Source organism: Budorcas taxicolor, chromosome 21, assembly GCF_023091745.1.
Source record: "Budorcas taxicolor isolate Tak-1 chromosome 21, Takin1.1, whole genome shotgun sequence".
Lineage (NCBI taxonomy): Eukaryota > Metazoa > Chordata > Mammalia > Artiodactyla > Bovidae > Budorcas > Budorcas taxicolor.
The window spans coordinates 37541513-37556710 of NC_068930.1; the positions used below are offsets into that span (position 1 = coordinate 37541513).

Below are 15198 nucleotides of genomic sequence, written 5' to 3' on the forward strand. Positions count from 1 at the left end.
CAGTTGTTCTGTCCCACTCTCTTATTTTAGGCTCAAACCTGGGAAGGAAAGAGCAAAGAAGGTATTTTTAAAATTATAATTTGTAGTGTTATTTTCGCATGTTGAGGTGCAGGAGTCGTCTCCCGAGCCGGATCTGAACCGCGCTGTCTACTGACGGCTCTTCCCCTTCCTTCTATTCCTTGCTCCACGACGGCCCCTGCCGTCCAAGGGACCAGAAAGCCGTGGGGAAGCGACGCCGAAATAGTTTGTCCTCAGCGCGCCGCCGTAGCCTGCCGTTGGCCCCGTGATGCCCTCTTTCCGCCGAGGCGCGAGGGCCGCAGTGGGCGGACCCTTATGCTCCGCCCACCGTGCGTCGGTGCGTGAGTACGGCCCCCACGAGCTCCCGAGCGGTCGTGGGCTCACACCCGGCTTCTTTTCAGCCTTAACCTGTGCGCCGCCATCGCCGTCATGCTAGGCGCCGCTGTCCGCCGCTGCTCTGTAGCTGCAGCCGCAGTCGCCCGGGCCAGCCCTCGAAGCCTCCTGCACCCCACTCCGGCCCCCGGCCAAGCCGCCGGTAAGGCTCCCGCCTGCCGCTGTCCGCGCCCGCGTGTCCTTGCGGTGACCTGGGCCCCCGCCGCCACGCGATGGCAGGCTCTCCCGGAGGCCTAGCTCCTGTCTTGCGGGCCGGCGGCTGAACCTGGTGACCGCTTGCCGTTCTCGTCGCCGCCTCGAGTTGTGAAAGACTCGAGGGCGCGCCCCCGAGGCCCCCCTCGGCGCGACTTCCTGGTGCGGGCACCGCGGACCGATCAAATGTGGACCTGCTGTGGGCGCCAAGGAGGGGGCGCAGCGCACCTCCCGTGCCCACCGGACCCCTTCGGTCCCCAGGCCGTGACCGTGCCCCGGCGCTGACCCTGCGGCCACCTGACTAGGAGTGGCCACCGCCGGCCTGCAGCGCTTCGGCGAAGGTGACATTGAGCTCAGGGTAGGGGCGGGGGTGATCCCTCCGGGGTCCCCGGCACCGCCGCCCGCAGCGTCTTCCAAGAACACGTTATACTTACGTGTGCTACACTTACAGTCTTTTCATCAGACGTATCTCGGTTAGCGTTTTGTCCGTCACTTAACCAGACCACTCTAGTATTTTTAGAGACTGCCTTGTCACATTCTGATTCTTAAACTTTTATGATAGATCGACGTGTGTAGTTATTTCCTGAGGCCTGGAAGAGGGACTGACTTGATAGATCTTATGATAAAACTCTTATTTCAGGAATTGGATATCACAGACCCAGAAATGGGGGGTTCTGCCTATATGGGGAAGCTTTATGTTTTTGCTTCCGGTTAGAAGCCTGATTGCGGAGTATAAGATATTCTGTTGATTCCTGTCTCTTGTTCTGCCTTCCGGTTATGTCTGTTCCTGGAGACTTTGTGTCTAGCACTTTTAATTATTTTAACTGCACTTGGTTTCGGCCCATGATGGTAGTATATGCTACATAATGAAATTTGGCCCCTAAGCATGCATATTTAAACGTATGAACTCAAACTTTTGCTAAGATTAGACAGTGATTTGTCTCCAATCATTCTAGCCGTCCTCTTAAGCATAATTCATATACAAAAAACTTTATTTTAGGTGTTGTCCCATAAACCTAAATATTTGCCACAAGGCGGCAGTCATGGTTACATTCATGTCAACTACTTTCTAGCTGTGTGACCTTGGACATGTTAGTTAAACCCTAAGACTCAGTTGCCTAAGTCTAAAATTGGGATACTATTTAGTAGTTGTGAGGTTTAAATGAGATAATGTTAACTCTCAGCACCTTTCCTGGCACAAATGCTTGAAACATATTTGCTTTATTTTTATAGTGCCTTTCATTTTTGCATATTATAGGTGAGGTTTATTATCATTATGAGACTGAAGAAATTTCATGCAAATAAAAGTCAGAAAGGCTTAAGATTCTTGGATGAGGCTATCCAAGAATGAAAGAGCTCTGGAGGGGTTAACCTGGGGAGCTTCAGGTTTGCTGTAAATAAGTAGCAACCCAAACTTCCTATTTTGTCCCACTTCAGACTCCACCTTGTAACACAATTGTTTTCCAATAACTACTGAATTAGATAATTAAATATTTTGAATAATTACTAGATTCTCCAGCCAACCCTTAAAAGTTACACAGTCCTCACCCCTATTCCTTACCCTGATAGGCTATGAAAAGGTGGGAAGAGTTTCTGCTTTCTTGGTGGAGGGCTAAATTTAAGTAGCATTTTTAATTACCTTCCAACCTTTTCTGCACCACTCCCACATTTATAGATTTCTACCTTTTGGGCCCCTAAACCTTGTACTTCTGTATAGCTGTCTTTGAGCTTGTTTATGTACCCTTTACATTAGTCAGTTCTTTCCATTATGCCTTAGAATCACCACCACCAAAATGCCTGTTCTTTGAGCTTTGTCTGAGCTGTTTAGTTATTGAAGGGAATTAATGAGCCACTTAATTTTTCTAAATATGTTTGCTTAACGGAAAGCCAAAAAGCAGTGTTAGATTTTTAGATTGTAGCCCTAGAAATGTCCCAGTTTTTTTTTTACAGATGGTTCCCTTTTTCTACTCTGAAACCTTTATATAAAAACACCGAGTAATTGTTTTCCAAAATAGTTTACCATACAAGCCTCAAAACTAGGTGGAAATGCTGTACATTGGGGTAGTGTGAGGGATATAATTTACCTAAAAATCAGAATGTTAAGCATGTCCATAACTAGAAGACTAGATCCTGCTTTACTTATGACTGGAATAAGGAATATAATGTAAACCATTGGGAAAGTGTGTTTTCCTCAACCTGGGATCTGTGTGTGTTCCCAGTGCTTGCTTGGTTTTCTAAATAGCTGTCTCATGCATTGTCTTTGTTTTTTAATAAAACCAGTTTGTAATTTGGGACTCTCAGAAGGAAGGTGAACAAATCATTGAAGGTGATCCATTGATCTCCCTGACTAGGATTTGCATTTGTTGGTCATCTTTTTCACAGTTAGAAAACAAAACCACAGTCATCTAGTGAAATCCATGCCCAGCAGTGAGCAAAAGAAATTCGTTATCACGAAACAATTTACTGGATGATTGGGAAGGTACACTTAATAGTTGCCTCTAGGGAGAGAATTATATACTTCATTTTTCTTGAGTAAATACTTAGAAGTGGAATTACTGTGTTTGGTAGGTGTATATTTAACTTGATAAGGAACTGCTTAACAGTTTATACTTCGATTATATACTTGCACTTTATTCAGTTAAGGATAACTTATTTTTTGAAAAAGATGGTTTACAAATTTTGGGTGATGGTGGGCTAAAAGGTTGTTTTTGATATGTTAAGCCTTTGAAAATAACTAGAAATTATACCAAGCTCTTATAATTCATACAATAAGAGGTGCAATTTGAAGAATGTTTTATTTCTACGAATTATGATTTCTATAAATAAATCAATTAAGACACTTCTAGATAAGGATTAATTTAAAGCTACAATGAGTACATACCTACAAGGTTACTAAGCCCTAGGCAAAATGTTAACCTGGCTTTCATTTTTAATCATCATACTCTGCTAAGGTAGTGGTATCTGCATTTTACAGATAAGGAATATAAAACCTGAGTTAATTAACAACAAGAGAGTGAAGAGCCTAGAAGTATCTGACCACTAGGCTCTACTGCCTCCTAAAACCCAAAGATAAAAATTCCTTCTCCCACCTCCTGCCCCGTTCAGAGGCTATTCAGAAGGAATTTAGATCTCTTAACTCCAAATTCACTGTCCAGTTACAAGCAGAAACTGAAAATGAAAGGCTTTTCATATGGTACTGGAAAAGGGTATATTGATTGGAAGCAGACTGCTAAGGGTGTCCTGTTTTCTTGATAGTGTTATATTTAAAAATCTCACTCCTTAGAAATCTAATAAAACTTTTTTTCATTGAGTATAAGTGAACTTTTTTTTGTTGTTAACTGCTCTGGGTCTTCATTGCTTCTAGCTGTCTTTTTCTAGTTGTGTGAGTGGGGGCTACTGTTCCCTTGTGGTGGTGCATTGCCTCTCATTGTGACTTTTTAAATTAAGAAAATATATGTTAGAAATTTGCTTAATAACTAGAATGGAGGGAAATCCCTGACAGTCCAGTGGTTAGGGCTCTGTGATTCCACTGAAGGAGGCACAGGTTCCTCCTTGATCTGGAAACTAAGATGCCACATGGCACAGCCAAAATAAACATAGAATGGACATCATTTTACTTCTTGGCTGTGCAACTTAAGGGATCTTGGTTCCCCAGTCAGGACTTGAACCCAGGCCCTGGGCAGTTGAAGTACAAAGTCATAAGCATTGGACCACCAGGGCATTCCCAAGAATGAATGTTATTTTAAATTAGGAATTAATACTGTTTATCATAAAAATAAGTGTATAAAGAAAATTTTTCTTTCCAAAGATAACCGCTGTTAACAGTTACACACCAGCATTACACATAAATGAGAAAAGCATAAACATACATCTGTAGTACTTTTTGTTTTACTTTTCTGTGCTAATTTTTTTATTTGGGGGCTGTGCTGGGTCTTAGTTGCAGTACGCAGGATCTTCATTGCAGCATGCAGGTTCTTAGTTGTGGCATGTGGGATCTAGTTCTCTGACCAGAGATCAAACCCAGGCCCCCTGCACTGGGAGCTCAGAGCCTTAACCACTGGACCCCCAGGGAAGTCCCTCTGTGCTGAAGTTTTTTAAGATGTTTTTTTCCAATCAGTACATAAGATTTATTTCATTTGACCTGGTGAGTAATTTTTCTACCATGACATGCATAGCTGATTCAAAACCTAAGCATTGAGTAAATGTAATACCACTGAACTGTACATTTAGAAATGGTTAAGACAGTAGATTTTGTGTTGTGTATATTTTAAGACAAACCCAAAAAAGGAAAAAACCAGTCAAGTCCTGCTTCTGTACATTGAAGTTACTGTTCTTCCTCCCCTGTAGCTGTCCAGTCACTTCGCTGCTACTCCCATGGGTCACATGAGACAGACGAGGAGTTTGATGCTCGCTGGGTGACATACTTCAATAAGCCAGATATTGACGCTTGGGAGTTGCGTAAAGGTAATTGGAACACAGGCATATGTGTCTATTTTAATACAGAATTATGAACTTCTGTGCAGTCTTCCACTACTCTGTTAAAAGTAACTACAGTTAACCCTTCAAAAACTTGGGGGTTAGGGACATTGATGCCTACTTGCACATAGAAAATCCATATACAACTTTACAGTTGGCCCTCCTGATCCACAGTTCTGAGTCCAAGGTTCTCCATGATCTGGATTCAGATCATGTAGTATTTATGAAAAAAATCTCTGTGTAAGTGGACACATAGAGGTCAGATCCATGTTCAAGGGTCAGCTGTATTTTGAAAACATGTATCATGTAGACTGGGTATTGTCATGCATCTTGCAATTAGGAAAGTTTATAGTTTCCAGAGTAAGTGTTTCCTGTAAAGCAGGGTTTTGAAGGAGGCACAGTTGATGTTTTGGGCCAGACAGACAGTTCTTTGTTGCAGGGGCTGTCCTTTGCATTGTAGGATGTTTAGCAGTATCCTTGGTTTCTACCCACTAGATGCTAACGCCCCCACAAACCCCCAGTTGTGACAACCAGAAATGTCTCCTGAGGGACAAAATCATCACTGCTCTAGAGATAGGCCAAGGTGAGCAAGATTTAGCAATTGTGTAACTTTTAATAAATAGATAATTTATGTAAGTAGTCATTTGGTTTTCTTCCCCTCTTGGTAATAGTTTTGGATTTTTGTTATTTTTATTCTCGGTTATGATTTATCTGTCTTGTCCTGAGTAAGTGTCCTATCAGTAAGCTAGAACTTGTTTATCCTAAATTTGTAAATGTGCATTTAACATGAGTAAATAGCATTAATAACCAAGCTAGTAGACTGATAGATAATTTTAAGTGTAGGTGGTTGTTTATCTCAGATGAAGAATTCATTCTATGACTATATTCTAGCATTGCAGTCACTGTTGTCCTTTGTTTTAATATTTTAAAATTAATAAAAGCCAGAAACCTAAGTGCTTCATACTTCTCCACAGGCATGTAATGACTCCATTTTGCTGCAATTAGGGAAATTCTTATTGGATAATCTTGAGTAGAAGTAATGAAAAGAACAGTTCTGCATTCCCATTAGAGAATCTTAAATTTTATGATGTGTCATTTTGTGCAGAGCCAAAAGTAATCATGCTCAGTATTTTCTGGTTGAATGTTTCTGACTCTGCACTAATGGTCCTCTATATCGCCTTAAAGTCGTCATTTGGGCTTCATTACTTTCTCCTTAAGCATTTCCCTGGTTGTTTTTAGATTATTTTTCAGTCAGACCTATTTTAAAGCAGTCAAAGTACATACATTGTACTAAGAGTTAAAGATATGAGTTGAAAATGACCGTCTTGTTTGAAAAGAAACCAGCTAATTTTGAAAATAGTGTTTGCACTTAAGATCACTCTCAAGGTTATTATTTTTTTGGTCATACTATGTGGTTTGTAGGATCTTTGTTCTCCAATCAAGGATCAAACCTAGGCCCCACGCAGTAGAAATGCCAAGTTTTAACCATTGGACCACTAGGGATTTCCCAGTTATCTCATTTTAGAGATAATAGAAGGCAATGGCAACCCACTCCAGTATTCTTGCCTAGAGAATCCCGTGGACAGAGGAGCCTGGTGGGCTGCTGTTGATGGGGTTGCACAGAGTCAGACATGACTGAAGCGACTTAGCATGCCTGCATGCATTGGAGAAGGAAATGGCAACCCACTCCATTATTCTTGCCTGGAGAATCCCAGGGACAGAGGAGTCTGGTGGGTTGCCGTCTATGAGGTTGCACAGTCGGACACGACTAAAGAGACTTAGCAGCAGTAGCAGAGATAATAGGGGCCCAGGGACTTACTTGGTGGTCCAGTGGTTAAGACTCCACGCTTCCACTGAAAGAAGCATAGGTTTGATCCATGGAAGGGAAGTTCTGCGTGCCATGTGGTAAAGCAAAAAAAAAATAGTGGATCAAACAGACAAGATCACATGTCTATAGTTCAATAAAAAAATATGGATAAGTAAATTGCAGTTTAAGTGAGGATATTCCAGATTGATATGATCCCTCTTTTTAATTTGACAGGGATGAACACACTTGTTGGCTATGACCTGGTTCCAGAGCCCAAGATCATTGATGCTGCTTTGCGGGCATGCAGACGTTTAAATGATTTTGCTAGTGCAGTTCGCATCCTAGAGGTTGTTAAGGTCAGTGAAATAACAATGCTAAGGTTTTTCTGGAAGTAGGTGGGCTATTGATTAGGTATTAGCATATTCTATATTTTTTAATTTGTTAAAATGCCTGAAATTAGTTTTTATATAGTTAGAGGGCATGTACATTGTGGTTATATTCTCTTTGGACAGTATTTGGGAGAATTTATTCAGGAATTTATCTTGTTAGAATTTCAGCAATCCCATTTGAGAATTTATCTTAAGGAAATAATTAAGAATTGCAAAAAAAAAAATTGCAGTTTATCTTTGTGCTGCTTGTGATATGAAATTAAGTATTGCCAGTGGCTTCTTAAAATGGGACTTCCCAGAGGAGATTATTATTAATGCTGTAGAAGTGTATTTAACATTTAAGATATATATTAATTGAAGGAAATTGTGAAATAATTTTTTGTGGTATATCCCCTTTTTATTAAAAAGTATAATAGAGAGAATGGTCAAAATGTAAGGATATATACTTTCCTCTCACTTATTTGATTATAGTTTTTAATTTTTCTATAATGAACAACTTAATGCATTGAATTTTAAATAAGAATTTTATAATTAAAAAAGTACACTTAAGGAGACCTAGAATTTGTTAGAGAGAAGAATAATATAACTTGACACTGTCTTAGTCTATTTGACCTTCTAATATTTGTCTCTGAAGAATGTTGTGACAATATAGGTATAATTGTATATTATGGTAAGTATTCCTCAAAGCTCTCTTGCCTTGGAAATAAGTATTCTCTACGTGTAGCTCTCCATGAAAAGACTTTTATATTCTATAGGAAAGAAATGCAAGGTCTGTAAGAGGGAAAGTATGACAATACTTTATCTAAAATGGGTAAGATAATTAAGGGTTCTGTGGGCTATCAATCCATTCAGCACCAGTAGTTAATTCAGTTAGGGTCTCAAATTGAGGCAAATTAAGAAACTTTTTTCGTGTTAACTTGATTATTCCTGTTGCCTGCTAGGCACGTTTAATTGCCATCACAAAATTCTGTCATCACCACCTTCTTTTCCAGTAACTCAGGCTTTAAAATGTTTCTTTCCCCCTGGATTTAGTAGTCTTAGTCTCCAAGTGTCTTAGCAGTCTGCCTTGAATAGTGCCTATGTAAGTTGCTCTCTCTTTTGAACGAATATGTTAACTTCAAAGTGGGTGGTTTGTATTCTCTGCTACTAGCCTCTGCATATGACTGGAAGCATTTTCAGCTTCATTTTGTTAATAGAGACAGCTTTTCGGCGCTAAATGTGACTATTTTCTTTGCCATCAGGACAAAGCAGGACCTCATAAGGAAATCTATCCCTATGTCATCCAGGAACTTAGACCAACTTTGAATGAACTGGGAATCTCCACTCCAGAGGAACTGGGCCTTGACAAAGTGTAAACCTCACGGGTAAGGTATACCTGAATAAGGCAAGAAAGGATCCAGGGAGGGGTGAGTGAGTGGCATTACAGTATTCTCAGAGAAAGACCTTTTCATGGCTTTGTTAGAGGCTGTGAGCTTAGAGAGTACCTGTGATGATTAATTTAAAGAGCTAGAGTTGTTGTTTCTAGTTGTTATAATTGTTCTTTTATTGGTGTAAAGGCAAGTTAAAAAATCTACTTTAAAATTTATATAATATAAAATATTTCAAGGGTAAAGAATAGCATAGGGAATAAATGTAATCATACCCAAATTTTGAGATATTATTTTTGCCATATTTGCTTTAGTTTCTCCCTCTCCCCCAAGATATGAGAGGTTTCACATAGAGTTGAAGCCCTCTCCGTACCTTTTTCCTAATTCCAGCTCTTTAACCTCTCCTTAATTAAGGCAATCTATTACATACCAGGTATTCATCATGCATGCTTTTATACATCTTTATTTTTAACATCAGGGTTTTATTAATTTGATGCTTCTGTTTTTGTATGCCCAAGTTGAAATATAATAGGTAATATTCATTGATAATACATACAAACTTGATACCTTGTGGAAAATACAGACTAGGTAATAAAATCAGTCACAAGATTGCCGAGTAGTGAGCAGTACGCAGAAAATCCTTTGTAAAACAGAAAAAAATACATAAGTAATAACGCTTATATTTATTTAACAAACACATATAGTGTATATAACTCTTATTATGTATGAGGTACTGTTTTATGTGCTTTACAAACTCATTTAATCCTCATGACCAGTCCTGTGAAGTACTTACTGTTATTACACTTATTCCCATTTTGGTATTTTACTAATGAGGAAAATGAGGCACCTTATCCAAAGTCATACAAGTAGTAGAAGAACCCACATTTAGACCAAGGCAGTCTGGCTCCAGAGTCCATTGTTTTTACCATGCCACACATCCTTTGTAGGCATTGCAGTACTAAAGCATTTACTAAGGCCATAGTCTTATTTCTCAGATGTAAATAATGAGGCTTAAATAGAAGGTTTGCTTCCTAAGAGTAAGAAGTTTATTTTTAAAAGGTGGAACTAAGCTATCTTATAAAAGTTTCAGTAAAAGTGGACCCAAGATTATTTAAAAAGCTAGTATCAGATCCTCACAAGATAAAGAACCAGTGAGCATGGTTAGAGTACCATTCAGTTCAGTTAAGTCACTCAGTCGTGTCCGACTCTTTGCAACCCCATAAATCGCAGTACGCCAGGCCTCCCTGTCCATCATCAACTCCCGGAGTTCACTCAAACTCAGGTCCATCGAGTCGGTGATGCCATCCAGCCATCTCATCCTCTGTCATCCTGTTTTCCTCCTGCCCCTAATCCCTCCCAGCATCAGAGTCTTTTCCAATGAGTCAACTGTTCACATGAGGTGGCCAAAGTACTGGAGTTTCAGCTTCAGCATCATTCCCTCCAAAGAAATCCCAGGCTGATCTCCTTCAGAATGGACTGGTTGGATCTCCTTGCAGTCCAAGGGACTCTCAAGAGTCTTCTCCAACACTACAGTTCAGAAGCATCAATTCTTCGGTGCTCAGCTTTCTTCACAGTCCAACTCTCACGTCCATACACGACCACTGGAAAAACCATAGCTTTGACTAGACGGACCTTTGTTGGCAAAGTAATTAGTGAACACCTAATTCCACACTCTAAAAATCTTAAACTCAAAGAATACCTACATTCAATCTTCCTACCACGAACTGAGCAGAAAATGCCTGAGGTTTTGAATTCAATTTTGAGATCTCTTTTTACAGCTTGCTTTGAAATAAGAATCTTAATTTCATCTTTGTCCATCTCTGTATCACCACTGTCTCTTCCTCCTCCCTGAAACCAGATAGCACATCTTTGTGAAATGTGAAAAGGATATTTTCTAGCTGCAGTAACACTGTATTTCTTTTACTTAAAAATTTTTAAGAGGGCAGCTCCCCAGTACTTTTCTGATTAGAAAAGAATCCTACCTCAATAATTACCAGGTGGATAATCAACAAAAAAGCCAAACAGCTTGTACCTGGTGTGTTGATTTCAGGCCGGATTAAGAAAGAGCCGAAGAGACTACACAGAGGCAGTGATTTCCTTGGGCTGTTGCTCTAGAGGTTATTTTTAGTAAGATTTCTATCTTTTCTTTATTTCCCAGCTAATTTTTCATGTTTTCTCTTACAGATGCGCTTCCCAAGGACTTATTGATAATGCTACTTGATTATAAACAGTCACCTGGAAATACTGATGATAACATATTACCTTATTCAAACAAGTTTTCCTTTGTTGAGTACCAAACCATGTATTGTAACTTGGACTTTAATAAAAGGAAAATGAGTTTGAACTGAAATTAGGTATTTCTGTGTTTGCATTGAAAGGCAGGGGGAAAAAACTATTATAGGGTCATTGGTTTCACTGTTTGGTTGCCACATTATATGTTGAGAGAACTGCTTCAGTTCTCTGGAAACCATCCAACATGAGTCAGCTACATTAACGTATTTGGGTGCACTTGCTGGTAAATTAGCTAAATTTTTTTTTTTAAGTAACTTTATATAGAATTTTCTTTTTGAAAAAATTATTTATTTGTGTGTGTAAGGTCTTCGTTGCTGCATGCGGGATTTCTCTAGTTGCAGCAAGCAGAGGCTTTCTCTTGTTGTGGAGCACAGGCTTTAGTAGTTGCAGCATGCTGGCTCAGTAGTTGTGGTGCATGGGCTTAATTGCTCCACAGCATGTAGGGTGGTCCCAGACCAGGGATCGAACCTGTGTCCCCTACCCTGGCAGGGGGATTCTTAACCACTGAACCACTGGGGAAGTCCAGTGTAGAATTTTCTTGTTGACAGGGCCAGCAAGTACTCTGGGCTTAGAGGGTTAGTTGTCTGTGGGTACAGATCAAATTGTGTACCTTTCCAAAAATGGGTGAAATAAAGTTTTTAAAGTAGTCATTGAGATAATCTTTAGGATGTGCTCTGTAGAAGCCAGCCCCTTAGTGCTTCTCGTCTTCCCTACCTGTTCTTCCCTAGCAGTACAGTATTAGCCTTGGACATCAAAGAATTTGCTGTGGTAGATTTGGAGGCTTTCTGCTTAAAGAACTGAGTAAATGGGTTTACTTCTTGAGAGAATAAAATACACAATCCTGTCTTTGTTGTTGTTTAGTCACTCAGTTGTGTCTGACTCTCTTGTGACACCATGGACTGTAGTTCACCAGGCTCCTCTGTCCATGGGATTTCCTAGGCCAGAATACTGGAGTGGGTTGCCATTTCCTTCTCTAGGGTATCTTCCTGACCCAGGGGTCAAACCTAAGTGTCCTGCATTGGCAGGCAGATTCTTTATCACTGACCCACCAGGGAAGCTTTGTCTTACTTCAGAGGCCCCATAATACTGGAAGCCAGCTGCTGGATAAAGAGGTTATAGGTTTGAGTGACTTCTAGTACAGCCAGTTTGACTGCTTCATCAGGTGAACTGTACTAATATTAGGTTGAATTTTGATGTCTTCTCTCCTAAAGCCATGTAAGAAAACGTTAGTAAAATCAGTTTTGGGGAACTTCCCTGGTGGTCCAGCAGTTAAGACTCTGTGCTTCCACTGCAGGGGGCACAGATTCAATCTCTGGTCTCCTCAGTCAAGGAACTAAGGTCCTGCATGCTGTGCAGCCAAAAAGAAGGAAAAAAGTAGAATCAGTTTTGATGAGGTTTAATACAAAAGATCCTTCTTTCCCCCTTTTTTTAAGAAGTAGAGATGTGAAATAAACTAACAGTATTTATGGCCATCTTTTAGATGGTGCTAGAATAGGAGAGACACAACTCGATGATAGGTAGGGCTTCTATCCTAACAGAATGGGAACTCTAGCTTTTTCTTTCCCTACTTTCTGTTTTGAAAATTTTCAAAGCCGTTAATGGTTTGCTACATTTGTTTTTATGTACACTTTTCCCTCAGTCATTTGAAAGTGAGTTGCACACATAACACTTTAACCCTGAATACTTAAGCAACATCTAAGAGAAATTTCTCCTAAGTAACCACAGTACCATTAATATGCTTCAAGAACTTTGGCATAAAATACGTACAATTCATTTTTCTGAAGAGTCCAGGCCAGTTGGGGTAGAATAGAATGTCCTGCATCTGCATCTTCCTGGTTGTTCATTAAAATCTAGTTAAACAGGACTTCCCTAGTGGTCCAGTGGTTAAGAATCCACCTTGTAATCAGTGCAAGGGATGTGGGTTTGATACCTGGTTGGGAGTTCAGATCCAGCACGACATGGAGCAACTAGACTAAGCTGAGCCCCGTGGACTCCTGGGCCACAGCGAAAGATCCCCTGTGACACAGCAAAAGATCCCACGTGCTGCTGCTAAGACCCGATGCAGCCAATTAAATATTTTTTTTTTAAATCCATTTAAACATTTTTGACAAGAATACAGTAGTATCCCCCACCCCGCCCTTTATATGCAGTTTTGCTTTCTGCACTTTGTTACTCATTGTCAACCACAGCCTGAAAATATTAAATGGAACATTTCAGAAATAACCTAAGTTTTAAATTGAACACTGTTCTGAGTAGTGTGATGAAATCTCTCACCTTCCCTGTCCATCCCATTAGTCACTTAGAAGCTGTCTTAGTTGTCAGATTGATGGTCATAGTATCATGGTGCCTGTGTTGAAGAAATTTTACTTATAATAATATCACCAAAGTGCAAGAGTAGTAATACTGCCAATTTGCATATGTCAAAGAGAACCTATAAAGTGCTTCCTTTCAAGGAAAGAAAAAAATGTCCTGTGCTGAGGTAGCTAAGATCTAGACTAAGAACTCTTCAATCCGTGATACTGTGAAGAAGGAAAAAAACTGTGTGCTAGTTTTGCTGTTGAACCTTAAACTGCAAAAGTTTAAGCCACAGTGAGTGATTAGTGCTTAGTTAAGATGGAAAAGGCATTAAATTAGTAGAGTAAGATATTTTAAGGGAGAGGGAGACCATGTTCACATAACTTACAGTATATTGTTACTAGGCCTAATTTATAAATTAAACTTTATCATAGGTATGTATAGGAAAAAACATAGTTTTATAGGGTTTGGTACTATCCACAGTTTCAGGAATCCACTAGGGGTCCTGGAATGAATCCCCCCCATGGATAAGGGAGTACTATATAGATGATGTGAAATTCCAGTTGTATCCCCTCAAGAAGGATATTATGTTTGTATGTCCTAGCATTTTTTTCAAAAATTACATTTACCCATCAGCTGATGGAAGGTAATACAATGTAGCAATAGGGTGGGTTTGTATTCAGACCTATGTTCAAATCTGATTCTACTATATAGCAGTTATATGACTATGGATAAGTTATGGATAAGCACCTTCCTGTGCTTCTGTTTTATGATCTGAAAATGGGAGCAACTTTGCAGGCTTACAAGGAAAGCTTAGTAAGATTAGGTCTTATTACAGTCATTTTTATAATCATAATACTTGGGAAAATGGTTTAAGCCTAGCCATCCTTCCCTAAGTTTTGCTAGCTACCAGTGCAGTTTCTCCTGTTTGTTCAGATGCCAGGGCGCTTGTCCTTAGCACCAAGTGGAGTCCATCTTTGTGTTTTGAAAAGGCAAGTTCATTTGGCCCAATTTCACATCATTTTCCTACGTTTAGAAAGTTTGTTCAGAACAAAAGTGATGACAATTCTGCCAGCCTTAGCTCTCCACAGTGGTGGTCATGCTTTTATTTATGACTAGCTTTCTGCCCAGCATTTTAATTCTAAAACTATCATGTTAGTGGAACTTCTCTGGTGGTCCGGTGGCTAAGCTTCTGAGCTCCCAATTCAGGGGGTCCAGGTTTGATCCCTGGTCAGGGAACTAGACCCCATATGCAACTAACAGTTTGCATGCCACAACTAAACATCCAGCATGCCACAACGAATATTAAAGATCCTGTGTGCTGCAACTAAGAACCAGTGCAGCCAAATAAATAAGTCAGTAAATGTTTTTAAGAAAACAAAGCAGTGTCCCTGGTGGTCCGCTAGTTTTAAGAATCCGGCTTGCAACGCAGGGGACACAAGTTCAATCTCTGGTCCGGAAGGACCCCACTTGCTGTGGGGCAGCTGGGCCTGTGTGCCACAGCTGTTGAGCCCCACACTCTGGAGCCCACAGACTACAGCTGCTGAGCCCTTGTGCTGCAACTGCTGAAGACCATGTGCCCTAGAGCCTGTGCTCTACTACAAGAGAAGCCACCACAGTAAGCCCATGCTCTCTGCAAATAGAGAAAACCTGCACACAGCAACCAAGACCCAGTGCAGCCAAAAAAAAAAAAACATTATGTTAGAGCAAGTATTAAGCTCTGGAAGTAGATTCTGAAAATTTGGAGAATGTCATTTGTACCAGTGTGCTAGGGCTGCCAAATCATAATACCACAGGCTTAACAGAAGTTTGAGAGCCCCCTGGTGGTCTAGTGGTTGAGATTCACCACTTTCACTGCTGTGACCCAGGTTTGGTCCCTGGTTGGGAAACAGATACCATAAGCTGCATGGCTGAAAAACAAAAACAGAATTTACTTTCTCACAGTTCTGGAGGCTGGAATTCCAAGATC

The 15198-nt window shown here is 40.3% G+C and overlaps 1 protein-coding gene across 1 annotated transcript; it reads left to right on the forward strand.

Moving 5' to 3' along the window:
* The first annotated feature begins 354 nt into the window (after positions 1 to 354).
* Positions 355 to 10992, forward strand: LOC128066743 (cytochrome c oxidase subunit 5A, mitochondrial). Its single transcript, XM_052659844.1, has 5 exons — positions 355 to 553; positions 4951 to 5067; positions 7121 to 7242; positions 8517 to 8639; positions 10827 to 10992. The coding sequence occupies exons 1-4, from the start codon at positions 448 to 450 to the stop codon at positions 8628 to 8630; spliced, it is 459 nt and encodes a 152-aa protein (XP_052515804.1). The 5' UTR covers positions 355 to 447; the 3' UTR covers positions 8631 to 8639; positions 10827 to 10992.
* Positions 10993 to 15198: the final 4206 nt, after the last annotated feature.